Source organism: Anomaloglossus baeobatrachus, chromosome 10 (assembly GCF_048569485.1).
Source record: "Anomaloglossus baeobatrachus isolate aAnoBae1 chromosome 10, aAnoBae1.hap1, whole genome shotgun sequence".
NCBI lineage: Eukaryota > Metazoa > Chordata > Amphibia > Anura > Aromobatidae > Anomaloglossus > Anomaloglossus baeobatrachus.
This window is the reverse complement of record NC_134362.1, coordinates 147052739-147070769: the sequence shown is the minus strand read 5'-3', so window position 1 is coordinate 147070769 and position 18031 is coordinate 147052739. Positions and strand designations below refer to the sequence as shown.

General features: G+C 44.8%; 1 protein-coding gene across 4 annotated transcripts in view; it reads left to right on the top strand.

Annotated features, from left to right (window-relative positions):
- CHD9 (chromodomain helicase DNA binding protein 9) overlaps positions 1–18031 on the top strand; it is a 365799-nt gene that overhangs the window by 121273 nt on the left and 226495 nt on the right. For 2 of the 4 annotated variants that reach the window (XM_075325727.1, XM_075325726.1), the window contains exons 1-2: positions 6382–6432; positions 14441–14781. In XM_075325727.1, the coding sequence (XP_075181842.1) occupies positions 6403–6432; positions 14441–14781 (371 nt within the window). In that variant the 5' untranslated portion in view covers positions 6382–6402. Of the gene's footprint in view, positions 1–6381; positions 6433–14440; positions 14782–18031 lie in introns of those variants that run through there. The other 2 variants (XM_075325725.1, XM_075325724.1) reach the window with 1 other exon arrangement.

Here is an 18031-nt window from a genome sequence, read left to right as displayed (position 1 = left end):
TCTGTTACTCCATATAACAGTGCCCCCTCTGTGCCTCCATATAATAACAGTGCACCTTCTGTGCCTCCATATAATAACAGTGCTCCCTCTGTTACTCCATATAATAACAGTGCCCCCTCTGTTACTCCATATAATAACAGTGCCTCCTCTGTTACTCCATATAATAACAGTGCCCCCTCTGTTACTCCATATAATAACAGTGCCCCCTCTGTTACTCCATATAATAACAGTGCCCCCTCTGTTACTCCGTATAATAACAGTGCCCCCTCTGTTTCTCCATATAATAACAGTGCCCCCTCTGTGCCTCCATGTAATAACAGTGCCCCCTCTGTTACTCCATATAATAACAGTGCCCCCTCTGTTACTTTATATAATAACAGTGCCCCCTCTGTTACTCCATATAATAACAGTGCCCCCTCTGTTACTCCATATAATAACAGTGCCCCCTCTGTGCCTCCATATAACAACAGTGCCCCCTCTGTTACTCCATATAACAACCGTGCCCCCTCTGTTACTCCATATAATAACAGTGCCCCCTCTGTTACTCCATATAATAGTGCCCCCTCTGTTACTCCATATAATAACAGTGCCCCCTCTGTAACTCCATATAATAACAGTGCCCCCTCTGTAACTCCATATAATAACAGTGCCCCCTCTGTAACTCCATATAATAACAGTGCCCCCTCTGTTACTCTATATAATAACAGTGCCCCCTCTGTGCCTCCATATAATAACAGTGCCCCCTCTGTTACTCCATATAATAACAGTGCCTTCTCTGTGCCTCCATATAATAACAGTGCCCCCTCTGTTACTCCAAATAACAACAGTGCCCCCTCTGTTACTCCATATAATAACAGTGCCCCCTCTGTTACTCCATATAATAACAGTGCCCCCTCTGTTACTCCATATAACAACCGTGCCCCCTCTGTTACTCCATATAATAACAGTGCCCCCTCTGTTACTCCATATAATAACAGTGCCCCCTCTGTTACTCCATATAATAACAGTGCCCCCTCTGTTACTCCACATAATAACAGTGCCCCCTCTGTTACTCCACATAATAACAGTGCCCCCTTTGTTACTCCATATAATAGTAGTGCTCCCTCTGTTACTCCATATAATAACAGTGCCCCCTCTGTTACTCCATATAATAACAGTGCCCCCTCTGTGCCTCCACATAATAACAGTGCCCCCTCTGTTACTCCATATAATAACAGTGCCCCCTCTGTTACTCCATATAATAACAGTGCTCCCTCTGTTACTCCATATAATAACAGTGCTCCCTCTGTTACTCCATATAATAACAGTGCCCCCTCTGTTACTCCATATAATAACAGTGCCCCCTCTGTGCCTCCATATAATAACAGTGCCCCCTCTGTTACTCCATATAATAACAGTGCCCCCTCTGTGCCTTCATATAATAACAGTGCCTCCACATAATAACAGTGCCCCCTCTGTTACTCCATATAATCACAGTGCCCCCTCTGTGCCTCCATATAATCACAGTGCCCCCTCTGTTACTCCATATAATAACAGTGCCCCCTCTGTGCCTTCACATAATAACAGTGCCCCCTCTGTTACTCCATATAATAACAGTGCCTCCTCTGTGCCTCCATATAACAGTGCCCCCTCTGTTACTCCATGTAACAACAGTGCCCCCTCTGTTACTCCATATAATAACAGTGCCCCCTCTGTTACTCCATATAATAACAGTGCCCCCTCTGTTACTCCATATAATAACAGTGCCCCCTCTGTTACTCCATATAATAACAGTGCCCCCTCTGTGCCTCCATATAATAACAGTGCTCCCTCTGTTACTCCATATAACAGTGCCCCCTCTTTTACTCCATATTATAACAGTGCCCCCTCTGTTACTCCATATAATAACAGTACCCCCTCTGTTACTCCATATAATAACAGTGCCCCCTCTGTGCCTCCATATAATAACAGTGCACCTTCTGTGCCTCCATATAATAACAGTGCCCCCTCTGTTACTCCATATAATAGTGCCCCCTCTGTTACTCCATATAATAACAGTGCTCCCTCTGTTACTCCATATAATAACAGTGCTCCCTCTGTTACTCCATATAATAGTGCCCCCTCTGTTACTCCATATAATAACAGTGCCCCCTCTGTTACTCCATATAATAACAGTGCCCCCTCTGTTACTCCATATAATAACAGTGCCCCCTCTGTTACTCCATATAATAACAGTGCCCCCTCTGTTACTCCATATAATAACAGTGCCCCCTCTGTTACTTCATATAATAAGTGCCCCCTCTGTTACTCCATATAATAACAGTGCCCCCTCTGTTACTCCATATAATAACAGTACCCCCTCTGCTACTCCATATAATAACAGTGCCCCCTCTGTTACTCCATATAAAACAGTGCCACCTCTGTTACTCCATATAATAACAGTGCTCCCTCTGTGCCTCCATATAATCACAGTGCCCCTTCTGTTACTCCATATAATAACAGTGCCCCTTCTGTTACTCCATATAATAACAGTGCCCCCTCTCTTACTCCCATATAATAACAGTGCCCCCTCTGTTACTCCTTATAATAACAGTGCCCCCTCTGTTACTCCATATAATAGTGCCCCCTCTGTTACTCCATATAATAGTGCACCTTCTGTTACTCCATATAATAACAGTGCCCCCTCTTTTACTCCATATAATAACAGCGCCCCCTCTGTTACTCCATATAATAACAGTGCCCCCTCTTTTACTCCATATAATAACAGTGCCCCCTCTTTTACTCCATATAATAACAGTGCCCCCTCTTTTACTCCATATAATAACAGTGCCCCCTCTGTTACTCCATATAATAACAGTGCTCCCTCCATGCCTCCACATAATAGTGCTCCCTCCATGCCCCCAGAAAAGTGTTCCCTCTGTGCCTCCATATAATAACAGTGCTCCCTCTGTGCCTCCATATAATCACAGTGCCCCCTCTGTTACTCCATATAATAACAGTGCCCCCTCTGTGCCTCCACATAATAACTGTGCCCCCTCTGTTACTCCATATAATAACAGTGCCTCCTCTGTGCCTCCATATAACAGTGCCCCTTCTGTGCCTCCATATAATAACAGTGCCCCCTCTGTTACTCCATGTAACAACAGTGCCCCCTCTGTTACTCCATATAATAACAGTGCCCCCTCTGTTACTCCATATAATAACAGTGCCCCCTCTGTTACTCCATATAATAACAGTGCCCCCTCTGTTACTCCATATAATAACAGTGCCCCCTCTGTTACTCCATATAATAACAGTGCCCCCTCTGTGCCTCCATATAATAACAGTGCCCCCTCTGTTACTCCATATAACAGTGCCCCCTCTGTTACTCCATATTATAACAGTGCCCCCTCTGTTACTCCATATAATAACAGTACCCCCTCTGTTACTCCATATAATAACAGTGCCCCCTCTGTGCCTCCATATAATAACAGTGCACCTTCTGTGCCTCCATATAATAACAGTTCCCCCCGCTGTTACTCCATATAATAGTGCCCCCTCTGTTACTCCATATAATAACAGTGCCCCCTCTGTTACTCCATATAATAACAGTGCTCCCTCTGTTACTCCATATAATAGTGCCCCCTCTGTTACTCCATATAATAACAGTGCCCCCTCTGTTACTCCATATAATAACAGTGCCCCCTCTGTTACTCCATATAATAACAGTGCCCCCTCTGTTACTCCATATAATAACAGTGCCCCCTCTGTTACTTCATATAATAAGTGCCCCCTCTGTTACTCCATATAATAACAGTACCCCCTCTGCTACTCCATATAATAACAGTGCCCCCTCTGTTACTCCATATAAAACAGTGCCACCTCTGTTACTCCATATAATAACAGTGCCCCCTCTGTTACTCCATATAATAACAGTGCCCCCTCTGTTACTCCATATAATAACAGTGCCCCCTCTGTTACTTCATATAATAAGTGCCCCCTCTGTTACTCCATATAATAACAGTGCCCCCTCTGTTACTCCATATAATAACAGTACCCCCTCTGCTACTCCATATAATAACAGTGCCCCCTCTGTTACTCCATATAAAACAGTGCCCCCTCTGTTACTCCATATAATAACAGTGCTCCCTCTGTGCCTCCATATAATAACAGTGCCTCCATATAATAACAGTGCCCCCTCTGTTACTCCATATAATAACAGTGCCCCCTCTGTGCCTCCATATAATAACAGTGCCCCCTCTGTGCCTCCATATAATAACAGTGCCCCCTCTGTGCCTCCATATAATAACAGTGCCCCCTCTGTTACTCCATATTATAACAGTGCTCCCTCTGTGCCTCCATATAATAACAGTGCTCCCTCTGTGCCTCCATATAATAAAAGTGCCCCTTCTGTTACTCCATATAATAATAGTGCCCCTTCTGTTACTCCATATAATAACAGTGCCCCCTCTGTTACTCCTTAGAATAACAGTGCCCCCTCTTTTACTCCATATAATAGTGCCCCCTCTGTTACTCCATATAATAGTGCACCTTCTGTTACTCCATATAATAACAGTGCCCCCTCTTTTACTCCATATAATAACAGTGCTCCCTCCATGCCTCCACATAATAGTGCTCCCTCCATGCCCCCAGAAAAGTGTTCCCTCTGTGCCTCCATATAATAACAGTGCCCCCTCTGTGCCTCCATATAATAACAGTGCCCCCTCTTTTACTCCATATAATAACAGTGCTCCCTCTGTTGCTCCATATAATAACAGTGCCCCCTCTGTTACTCCATATAATAACAGTGCCCCCTCTTTTACTCCATATAATAACAGTGCTCCCTCTGTTGCTCCATATAATAACAGTGCTCCCTCTGTGCCTCCATATAATAACAGTGCCCCCTCTGTGCTTCCACATAACAGTGCTCCCTCTGTTGCTCCATATAATAACAGTGCCCCCTCTGTGCTTCCACATAACAGTGCTCCCTCTGTTGCTCCATATAATAACAGTGCCCCCTCTGTGCCTCCATATAATAACAGTGCCCCCTCTGTGCCTTCATAAGTGCTCCCTCCATACCTCCACATAACAGTGCTTGCTCCATGCCCCCAGAAAAGTGTTCCCTCTGTGCCTCCATATAATAACAGTGCTCCCTCCGTGCCCCCACATAACAGTGCCCCCTCTATGCCCCCACAAAACAGTGCTCCCTCTGTGCCTTCATATAATAACAGTGCTGCCTCCATGCCCCCACATAATTACAGTGCTCCCTCCGGACCCCCACGTAGTAATAGTGCCCCCTTGTGGCTTCATATAGTTATTTTGCCCCTTTAATGCCTTCACTCAATATAGATCATGCACTTTCCTCCCCCTCCAGTACTAGTTCCTTGACTCAGTAATAGCGGTGCCCTCAGATGTTAATGTCCCCTATCTGTGCCCCCATACATCACTAGAGTCCTTCTTCCAGTTACCCCATGCTGTTTGTGCCAATAGAACCACCTTTTCTCACCCCTCTCCCATTACGAGCGGTTCTGCTCTCACGTCTCCTCCCCTGCAGTATGTGGCCCTGTGAGGGTGGCACAGCAAGTATGTCCTCCTGGTGGCACATCCCAGGCCTCTGGCCGTCCGCAGGCCCAATTCTGCCCTAATGGCTCATTCTTTTCATCTGTATTTGAACCCTGAGGACATGGATACAATTGAAAGTCTGGGGGATTTGATAGCTCCCCTGGGAGCCGGGCGTCTGCCCCATTCCCAGGAGCATCCAGGAAGTTTCAGGACAGCTGGAGTGTGATAACAAGGCAGCAGCCTATATAGACTATATATAACCGTGGGTTATTATATGGCAGCAGTGTATATACTATATACAACAGTCGATGGGAACATAATCATCAAATGTACAGAATATTAGTCTTCATTATATTTCTAATTTCAGTTGCTACCCCTTTAAATCGTGTTCTATAAGTAGGTCTGTGGCGGTGAAGGAGTTAAGCTTGGATCCTTGCAGAATAAAATGATGTTGCTCGTCGCCCTCTGCTGGCGGCTCACATTGTGCTGCGCTCTGTGTATATATTTTTTTCCTTTTTTTTTTTTATCGGCATTTCTAATATTCATGCTGATGCATTTTGAGACTACAGAGCTTTCATTTTTCTCCTTTTTTTTTTTTTTTTAATCAGCAGCTTCTTCCTATATCCAGACACAGAGCGGAATCCCCCCGCTCCCTCCTTTCTTCCATCCCCCTCTTCCAGTTTCATCAGGAGGAAGAAAAAAAATATAATAACATTCAGGATACACAATGTATAGTTGCTGTGTAAGGTTGATGCTCCTGAATGGGAGAAGCCTGGTTCTCGCTGGCTTTTGAAGGCTCTTTTGTGGGGAGGGGGGTTACTTTTTTTAAAAGGAGGGGGGTGTAGGGGGTGCAGAGAAAAAAAAAATCCTTGGAGATTAAGAATGTCTTCAGCGAAGAGGCCAAGAGGAAGGGTAAGTGAGAGGCTGAATGAGAGTGCGAGAGGAGGGGGCTGTGTAACCTCCCGTGTAAGTGGCCTTGCTCCATCGCCATCTTAAGCCGGTGGTGCCCGCTGTAGTTCCCTGACTCAGGCTGCAGGCCCTTTAACCGCAGCATCCAAGACGGAGCAGCACTCTCTTTTTATCCTTGCCGCAAGACTCGGTGGCACTCGCTGCCCTAGGGACTCAGGATGCTTGTGGATACCCCTACCGACTGCCCATGGGAGCTCCGAGATGGGTGAGAAAGTGCAGAGTGGGGTTCCGGGACCCTGCCCTCTCCATTCCTAATCTGCCGATAGGATTTTATATATATATATATATATATATATATATATATATATATATATATATATATATATATATATATAAACTAAGCTGGCATCCAGATCTTAATATAGGCTGCATGTCGTTGTTAAGGGGTCTATAGTCAGATTCGGCAAGTTGCGGCTCATTGTTTTGTACATTAAGCTGCGTAGATTATGCATTCTCCATCAGGAATAAAGCCAGGGAATGCTGGACTGCAACCGAGCAGAAAATATTGGCTGGAACAAGCAGGGAGTGCAGGATGGAGCCTGTTTATCTGTGTGGGTGTGTATGTATATGTGTATATATATATATAGGGGTCTTCTATTTATACGGTATTGTTCTTGCTCTCAGATGTGGATGTAAATTGAAGTCCATCGAGGATCGGAATAGTCGTGCATCCCGTGTATGATGACCTGTGTGGTGCCCGATCAGATGGGGGCAGACACGCAGACCCCCGCTCCATCTCAGAAGCTCACTTTCACTTGTCACGACGCTGACGACTGGGAAGTGACACGTGTCGGCGGAGTCAGATTGTGTCCAGGGTCTTATTCTGGGGCTTCATTCATCTGCCAAAAAGGCACGATCCCGTTCCCTAAAAGCATAGATTTATTTTTGGATTTCTAAAAATTGTTTTCTGCATGTGTCACCAAATGATTATTTTTATGCATAGGACACAATCACATTCTTGTCCAAAAATGTTGAGACGGACACTTATTTTGGTTGTCACACTTTGCTGATTTTTTAATCCGATGTTCCTATGGTTACTGAAGTACAATAATCAGCATTTTATAAGTTTTTAGACTTTTATTGACAATTATATCGTTTATTTAAAGGCTCAATAGTGACTGCATTGTCCCTTATTTTCCAAGACACCTGCAATTCTCCTTGGCCTTTTGGGTATCAGCTTCTGGGTCAAATCCTGACCGATATCCCATTCTTGTCTAGTCAGTGCTTGGAGTTTATCACAATTTCTGTGCTTACGTTTGTCCTCTCACTTTTTGATGATTGACCTCAGGTTATTTAAGGGATTGAGATCTGGAAAATTTCTTGGACATGGGCCCAACATTTTAGTGTTTTGTTCACCAAGGTACTTAGTCATCACTTTTGCCGTGTGGCATGGTGCTCTCGTAAACATTGTTCATCAACAAATTGCTCCTCAATGGTTGGAGACGTTGTTCCCCATTCTTTATTCATGGTAGTGTTCTTAGCCAAAATTGTGAGTGAGCCCCCTCTATGGATCAAAAGCCCCACACATGAATAGTCTCAGGATGCTTTACTGTTGGCATGACACAGGACTCATGGTAGCACTCACATTTTCTTCTCTGGACAACCATTCTCCTAGATGTTTCAAACAGTCTGAAGGGGTCTTCATCAGAGAAAATAACTTTTACCCCCATCCTCTGCAGTCAAATGCTTGTACTCCTTCCAAAATGAAAGGATGTACTTAATGTTTTCTTTACAGAGAAGTGGCTTCTTTGCTGCCCTTCTTGAAACCAGGCCATCTCAAAGCGCCAGACAACGGTCTGTGTACATCTGCCTGCTGCAATTCCTGAGCAAGCTCTGGACTGGTGTTGAACCGATCACATAACTTTCTTGGAGGCCACGAAGCTTTCTTTGCAGCAATATAATAATAATATTTATACACTTAGTGCCTTTAATTCCACAGCGCTTTACATCCATCAGCAACACTGTCCCCATTGGGTCTCACAATCTAAATTCCCTGTCAGTATGGTCTTTAGAATGTGAGAAGAAACCCTCAAAAACATAGGGAGAATGAACAAACTCCTTGCAGGTGTTGTCCTTGGTGAGATTTGAACCCAGGACCTCAGCGCTGCAGTGCTAAACACTGGGCCACCATGCTGCTGCTCCCCCTTTGAAGCTCTTGATGATCATAATAGTTGAGCAGCAATGAACTTGCCTGTAAAGCCTTTTTTGATGCAACGCAATGATGACTACACTTGTTTCCTTAAAGGTAACCATGGTATGTAGAAGACAATTATTTCAACCATCAGCCCCTTTTTAAATCCACCAGTCTGCGTTTATAATTGTCAGAATAATATTCGGTGGAAATGTTGTTTTTTTTTGTGATTAAGTTAATTTTTATGCTAATGAATGACTTTGCAATTTTTTTTTTCATCTGATCACTAGCCATAGAAAACTAGAGGTAATGACAAATTGCCATTATAAAAACTGCAAAACGGCAGCAAACCTACTGAAAACCTGTCATTCATAAAACTTTTTAACGACTGTACATGTGGCATTACGACCATACTTAAATAGGTAGCATGGACACTTTTTGGTCTCTATGCATTCTTTCGAATAATTTAGTGTGCTTTAAAATAAATAAAAAATAAACATATATATATACCGTATTTTTCGGACTATAAGACGCACCGGACTATAAGACGCACCCTGGTTTTAGAGGAGGAAAATAGGAAAATAAAATTTTAAGCAAAAAATGTGGTGATGACACACTGTTAGGCTATGTGCGCACGTTGCGTAAAAACATGCAGTTACGCTGCGCTTTGTAGCGCAGCGTAACTGCATGCGTCCTGCGTCCCCTGCACAGTCTATGGAGATTGTGCAGGGGCCGTGCGCACGTGGCGTCTAAGAGCGCAGCGCTTCGGCTACTGCCGAAGCGCTGCGCAAAAAGAAGTGACATGTCACTTCTTTCCTGCGCTTTGCCGGCAGCCCCTGCTCTGTCTATGGCAGGAGCTGCAGGCAGAGCGCATGGAATCGGCGCTCACTACGGACATTTCTGCAGCGATCTAAAGCGCACATGTGCTCTTCAGATCGCTGCAGAAATTTCTGCAGGGCTTGTACGCAACGTGCGCACATAGCCTTATGAGGCGAGGATCTGCTCCTGACCCTGTTATGGGGGAAATGTCCCCAAATTCTCTACTAAGGTGCCTCATCCTGGTAATGATCCTCCTGCCTTGTATATACAGTATATGTCCCTCATCCTGCTATATACCGTCATCCTGCCATATGGCCGCATCCTGCTATATAACCCATCATGGCATATGGCCCCATCCTGCTATATAACCCATCATGGCATATGGCCCCATCCTGCTATATACCCCCATCCTGCTCATATACCCCCATCCTGCTCATATACTTCCATCCTGCTGATATGCCCCCATCCTGCTGATATGCCCCCATCCTGCTGATATGCCCCCATCCTGCGGATATGCCCCCATCCTGCTCATATGCCCCCATCCTGCTCATATACCCCCATCCTGCTGATATGCCCCCATTTTGCTGATATGCCCCCATCCTGCTCATATGCCCCCATCCTGCTCATATGCCCCCATCCTGCTCATATGCCCCCATCCTGCTGATATGCCCCCATCCTGCTCATAATATACCCCCATCCTGGTGTATGGCCGCATCCTGTGGCACATAAAAAAATAAACGTTCATACTCACCTTACCTCACTCCCTGCAGCATCGCTCGTCCTCCCGTCTGTGTCAGCGGCAGCGCCGCTGAGTGGAGCCGTCCCCGTTACCCTGCTGTATCGCGATCATCTCCTGTGTCTGTGCCGGTGGCTGCGTGTGGACACGTGCGCACAGCGATGATGTCATCGCTGTGCGCGCCGCTAGTCTCCACCCAGCCGCCGGCACAGACACAGGAGATGATCGCGATGCAGCAGGGTAACGGGGACGGTTCCACTCAGCGGCGCTGCCGCTGACACAGACGGGAGGACGAGCGATGCTGCAGGGGAACGGTGAGTACTGTACACTGATTCACTGCTCCCTGCGCTGATGATGATGCGCAGGGAGCAGTGAATACAGCCGCACATGATCACTCCAGGCCATAGTTGCCAGGGGTGATCATGCGGGCCGGCTGTTTATCCCCCGCCCATCATCCCGCCCACCTGTCAGTGCCTGCTTCAGCGCTGAGGGATGATGGGCAGGATGATGGGCGTGCATATTAAATGAGCGGGTCCACAAGGTCACGACAGGCTGCTACAGCCTGCTCGTGCCCCCGATGACCCGCTCCACCACAGCACACACATTCCCCGCAGCCCTATATTCAGACCATAAGACGCACCCCACACTTTCCCCCAACATTTGGGGGGAAAAAAGTGCGTCTTATGGTCCGAAAAATACGGTATATGTGTGTATATATATATATATATATATATATATATATATATATATATATATATATAATATAGATTAAACATATGATAGTGTTTTTATTTTATTTGTAATTTTTTTTGGTACCAAAGTAATAAGTAGGCTGATGTGTCCAAGCATGTTGTTTTCAGAAATCCATGAAATGTGGACCGTGCTTGGATGATAGTACCAGGCCTGACTGCTGGCTCTCCTGACCTGAGCTGACTGCCATATATATATATATATATATATATATATAGCCAGCAGTGGGGGGCCCAGTATTGTGATCCGAGAAAACTGAAAGTGGTCAAACGTGGATTTTTATAATTCAGTCCCTTCTAGGGTATATTCACACGGCGTTGATTACACAAGGACAAACGAGTTTTCCTAGACTCTTCGGGACACGTTAGTGTTTTGGGTTTTTTTTGTCATTTTTATCCTGTAACGTCTTTTATGCATCTTTTTGATCGCTTTTGCAATGTTTTTTGACCTCCGTCGATTCCCCAATACTCAAAAAGACAGCGGGCGTCTTCGTAGCATCTTTTAAGCCTCATTATCGACTTGCTTTGTAAAAGTATGGAGCGTCTTTTAAGCAGAAAACTCCGGGAGAATGATATGCTCACTACTTGTAAGGCCGACGCCACACGGAGTTGTGTACGAGTTCTCGCATGACACTCGTCTCACGCTCGCAGCACAGCCGGAGCCGAATGTCATGCGAGTGTCATTGCGCCTGTGGTCCGATCGTGTGAGCAGACCATAGCTGCGGAGGGGAGGGCCGGCACTGCGGTTGGGAGGGCCAGCACTGCGGAGGGGAGGGCCGGCGCTGAGGATGGGAGGGCCAGCACTACAGAGGGGAGGGCCGGCACTGAGGATGGGAGGGCCAGCACTGCGGAGGGGAGGGCCGGCGCTGAGGAGGGGATGGCCAGCACTGTGGAGGGGAGGGCCAGGACTGCGGAGGAGAGGGCTGGCGCTGAGGAGGGGAGGGAGGGATTTATCTCCCTATCTCCTCCGTTGCTGATGCGAGAATCGCAGTGCTCTTGCGTTACACCGCTGTAACGAAAGTGCAATGCAATGTCTCTTGCCCCTCTTCTCTTGGGTATGAGTGGAACAGGCTCACGTTCCACCCACATCATGCTGCGATTGCTTTCTCAGTCCGATTAGGACCGAGAAAATAATCGCTCATGGGAGTGGGCACATAGAGTAATATTGGTCTGAGTGGAATGCGATTTTTTTTTTGTTTTTTTTTGTTTTTTTTTGTTTTTTATCGCATCCCACTCGCACCGGTTTTCTCGCCCTGTGTCCTAGGCCTAATTGCTTGGCATTTTTGGAAACCTGATACGATTAAAAGATGCTGAAAAGCCTGTGAACAGAAAGTCTTTTTTTTACAAAGTAATCATGAATATGTTCATTCTTTTCAGTGTTTTCTGAGTGCTCTTTCGGGTGGGTTTTGAAGCCAACCTACCTGAAAAAGAAATTGACTTACCCTTTCACCTACCCTATTAGCACTACCAGCAACTGAATGCCATGGAACCTTCTATTTGGATATAGGAGACCTGAGCGTGCACCTTGTTTGTGAAATGGTAGGTTCTTACACAATGGGCACGTGAACATTTTTTTTGGCCACTTGCAAGGTGCTGTATGACAGTCGTGTATGGCCAGATACTTAGCAGTCCTTGGACCGCGGATGGCATTTACATTATCCCTATTTCACTCTGGCACAGGCTGCTGTAATAAACTTGCCAAGCGCTGGCAAATGCCGGCCCAATATTTATGTGTCTCCGAGGCTTTGAATGGATGTGCGCATGTATATGTGCAATGCAACTTTGCAATAAAACTATAAATGAATGGCTTTAATATGGCTCCCCCCTTCATAGGAGAAAACAGACCGGGCGCAGAATGCGGTAGATTTACTTTAGTTTACACAATGAGGCTCCGATGTAAAATTGTGGATTAATGGCTTTAATAGTCTCCATCCCCCTCCTCCACTGTACGAGGTAGTAAGGAAATGGGTAATGCAGTCAAGGCTGTAACATCGCCCTGCAAAATGATAAATTGTGAGCAGAGGATTCTGGAAGGAAAATATTCTACATAGACCGTCTACCCAAATGTCTGACATTTACAATAACAAACTAGTAATCTTTACTGACCTCACTGTCTTTACTTACCTGCAATGTATATCTTACCGTAGGCATATTATCATCCATAGAGAGTCAGAACATTTTACAGATATTTAAACGGGCTGTCCACTTAATAAAAAATTAGCATTAGATGTGTTCATAATATGGTAATAAAGAATCAGGTCTGTGCTGATGGACCTCCTCCTTCTTTCTCAGGCAAGTGCATGGACAGAGTACGGGGCTGGCTTAGCTATCGCAAAAGCTATGAGGGAGCCCCCTTGAGACAACCTGCATTGACAGAACACTTGGAATGGTCATTGTGGGGGGAATTTGACAGTCCCTTTATTCCAAGGAGTCTGCAATTCTTCATTGCAGTACGGTTACACTAAGGCTGGGACCACAGGAGCGTATGCCATCCAATGCGAGTGCATTGGATGCGACTCTCTGCCCCCACTGTGCTTCGAGTGTAAGCAGAGTGTCATGCCACTGTGGTGCGATCCTGCGATCGGATCACAGCTGCGGAGGAGAGGGAGGGATTCATTTCGCTATCTCCTCCATTGTCAGCTAATGCGATTATCGGACTGCACTCTGGTGTCATGCGAGTGCAGTGCGATGTTTCTCTCGCACCCATATACTTGTATGGCTGCAAGCGAAAACGGATCGGATTCCATCCACAGAATGCTACAACTGTTTTCTCTGATTAGGGCTGTGAAAATATTCACAGATGGGAACGGCTCCATAGAGTAACATTGGTCCGAGTGGAATGCGATTTCTTTCTAGCATTCCACTCAGACTCACCGTGTGTCCTAGCCCTAAAAGGTAAAACTGTGGTCTTTTTGCATTGTGCTAGTGGAGGTTGGACCATGTATGTGGAGATATGAAGGACATCTGTTGATGAGCCATTATTATATTCTGACACCGTCCAACACGCGGTAAAGCCATTTTTCTATTTACCGGCCAATACTTTTTATATTAATGATGGAAAGGATTGTAACCTTGCAACAAACATTTGGTAAGTGACAATCTAGGAGATGTGATACAGACTTTCCATACTGGTAATACATCCTGTCTTGCCCTGGGAACTCCCACAAAACAGCCACTTTTGGGCAAGGTTTTTCTAAACCTCATTCCGTGGTGATCAAATCCATGTACCATCCTGACAAAATCAGGACTGTTGGCAGGTATGTTTTTCCATACTCACCAACCTGTTGCCCAGAAAGGGTGTATGAAGCCCCCACAACCTTTTAGGATGTAGGGACCCTAGAGTGGAGCTACATGTCAATGACGCTTCTTCTGGAAACCTTTTTCCGGAAGATGGTAGAGTCATAGAAAATATTTCAGTGAATGTACCCTTATAAATGCCAACCCGATCTCTGATTATTTTGGATGTTCTGTAACTTTAGTGTCAATATATTAATCGTCATGCACCTTCTTTTTCAGCCTCCCTCCTCCAAAAAGCTTGATGGTTCTCGGACCTACCACAAGCTGCCGAATTCTAAGGTGAGGTCAACTTCCGAGAAGCGCCCCAAAAAAAAGGCTGATTCCGAGAGCAAGCAGGAGAAGGCGAATCGGATCATCTCTGAAGCCATCGCGAAAGCCAAGGAGAGGGGTGAGAGGAACATTCCTCGGGTCATGAGCCCTGAGAACTTTCCCAGTGTTTCCTCCTCAGAGGGTAAAGAGGAGAAGCGGGGAAGAAAAGCAAAGTCCAAACCTAAGGAAAAAGAGAGCAAGAAAACCAAAGCCGGGCTCACATCCAAACTCAAAGAGAAGAAGAAAATTGGGTGAGCGATTATCCAGTAGTTGTTTTCTCATTATCTACACTTGGATGTGAATGTATGGTGAGGTGGCCAGGCTTGTAGGTCTTGCTCCTCTGATTCTCTAAATCCCATAGACAAGTGGTCGGGGACACGTTTTTGACTCGGGGTCAGGTTGCCAAAGTGGGAGCTGCCTCGATCAGATATTTATAGCACAACATGTGGACATGCCACACATTTCTGTGAATACAATAAACCTTTTAGGGGGGTTTCCAGCAGCTCAAAATGTAATTAAAAGGGCTCAGAACAGTGTAAAAAAATATAAAGTGACACTCACCCCCCACCATTATCCCTCTATCCCCATTCTGACAGATGACAATAATATGGACGCATGTCCAACAGCCAAATATTCTGCTATTATAGTCTTGCCCAACCGTTTTAGCCTTGTGGCCCCCTACAAAATATTTTTTTTGCAGATGACCAAAAACTAAAAACACAATACTTATAAATCACTGTTAACATCCTATACTCTGCCCATAATATGGAATTAATATACTGTGCCCCCGAATATAAAATGAATATACTGTGCCCCCGAATATAAAATTAATATACTGTGCCCCCGAACATAAAATGAATTTACTGTGCCCCCAAATATAAAATGAGTATACTGTGCCCCCCGAATATAAAATTAATATACTGTGCCCCCGACTATAAAATGAATATACTGTGCCCCCGAATATAAAATGAATATACTGTGCCCCCGACTATAAAATGAATATACTGTGCCCCCGAATATAAAATGAATATGCTGTGCCCCCAAACATAAAATGAATATGCTGTGCCCCCAAATATAAAATGAATATACTGTGCGCCCAAATATAAAATGAATATACTGTGCCCCGAATATAAAATGAATATTCTGTGCCCCAAATATAAAATGAATATTCTGTGCCCCAAATATAAAATCAATCTACTGTGCCCCAAATATAAAATGAATATACTGTGCCCCTAATATAAAATGAATATTCTGTGCCCCAAATATAAAATGAATCTACTGTGCCCCAAATATAAAATGAATATACTGTGCCCCTAATATAAAATGAATATTCTGTGCCCCAAATATAAAATGAATATACTGTGCCCCTGAATATAAAATGAATATACTGTGCCCCGAATATGAAATGAATTTACTGTGCCCCGAATATATAAGGAATATACTGTGCCCCCGAATATGAAATGAATATACTGTGTACCTGAGTATATAATCAATATACTGTGCCCCCAAATATAAAATGAATATACTGTGCCCCTGAATATAAAATGAATATACTGTGCCCCCGACTATAAAATGAATACACTGTGCCCCCAAATATATTATGAATATACTGTGCCCCCGAATATAAAAAAATGACACACTGTGTAACGTTTTATGAAAAGCTGTACTCTGATCTGTGGTGGCTTACATCTCTGTAACGCCTCACTTAAATGAGTGTATTAATCGGACGAGGACAATACGAGAACATCTTTTATTGCACTCGGACCAATGTTATTCAATGAGGGAGAGGAGATGGTCAGTTTTTTTTCTCATCCAGATTCTTGATGAGAAAAAAGTTGCAGCATGCTGCGGGGGGATGCCGAAATCGCGCGACACTCGCCAATACAAGTCAATGGGTGCGAAGAAAAAAGGACGCCACATGGACCATTCTAGTGATGCCCGTTCTTTAGCATAGAACACTGTAAATTGTCCTGTAAATGAATGATAGTTGCTGAGAAAAATACAGATTGCACACGGATGACAAGTGAGAAAAAATTGTCCAACTCTCCTGGACGAGAATGGGACTGTTTTTTCATAGACTCGTGTGACCCAGCCTGAGATCACATGTCCGGTAATCTTCCGTTAGAGCGGATCCTGTAGAGGTCCGTTATCAAAAAAGGTGTGTTTGTCCGTTGTTAAATAATCGATTTCTTCTAGATCTGATTTTTTTTTTTAACATTGGAGTGTATGCAGTATGGATCCGTTAACGGATTGCTATTTTGCCATCTGTTTTTTGATTTGTTTTTATTTTTTTAGAGGATCCATTTCTAATGGCAGATAAATAGCAATCAGTTAACGGATCCGTTTTCCATAGACTCCAATGTTTAAAAAAAAAAAGTGGATCCAGCAGAAATTGATTAACGACAGAGAAAAAAGGTGTTTGCAGAACTATTTTGCCACTGGATCTCTGCAGGATCCAGTCTAACGGATGATTACTGCGAAGTTAGTGTGATCATCCAGAACAACGAGCTTCCCTGGCCCACCATGGCGATGACTGCCTGATGTCTGCTTGCCCTCAGGGTGCTTGCGTTCCTCTTACCGTTCAGTGGTCCTGTGAGAGTACCCTGTGCTCTGTTGTACATCATTTTCGGGAGTATACGCCTATTGAAGGTGGACATCCAGATTCAGTCTACTTCATCTGGGTGATCGCCTAAAATAGGTATATACCCCTGAAAATGGTGCATGAAAGAGCACATGGCGTCCGAATCCTGTTCTGCAGGGGGTTTGGATGGAAGCCTTGATGGGATCACTGAACAGGGAGAGGATTGTAGTGTGAAAGCCCCCTGAGGCTAAGGCCGGGTACATGTATCCGGCTTTTCGCCGGTTTGACGGATGCAGCGCTTGCCAGTACAGTGTATACAGTACATGTATGTCATGTGACCGGAGCATGTGACCCGAAAGTTGCGGCGCTGCCATTGTACTGTATCATAGTGTACTGGCGTGCGCTGCATCCGTCAATGCAGCGAAAAGCCGGATGTGTGTACCCAGCCTAAGCAGGACAGGTTTAGCCCATTCCCATTGACACCTCCCCTGCTCCCACATTACACAGTTTGGTAACCCGGACATTACATTATTTCCATAGTCTCCTATATGTGTCACCTTCCAAATTCAGGGCTTTCATTTCAGTTTTTAAAACCAAAACTGGAATGGATACAGGAAGACGCCTGTAAGGAAAATAATTAGGCCTGTCTCTTCTCTTGACTTTGAAGGACATTTTCCCATCTTGTTTCAATATTCAGATTTTTTTTTATGCAGTTTTTTAACTACATTAAAAGCCTGAATATGGAGACAAGATGGGAAAATGTCCTTCATCTAAGGCTATGTGCGCACAGTGCGTTTTTCGCGGCGTTTTTGTGCGTTTTTCGGGTGCGTTTTTGGCCTCAAAACTGCAGGACTTTGCTTCCCCAGCAAAGTCTATGAGTTTTCATTTTTGCTGTCCGCACACATCTGTTTTTTTTACCT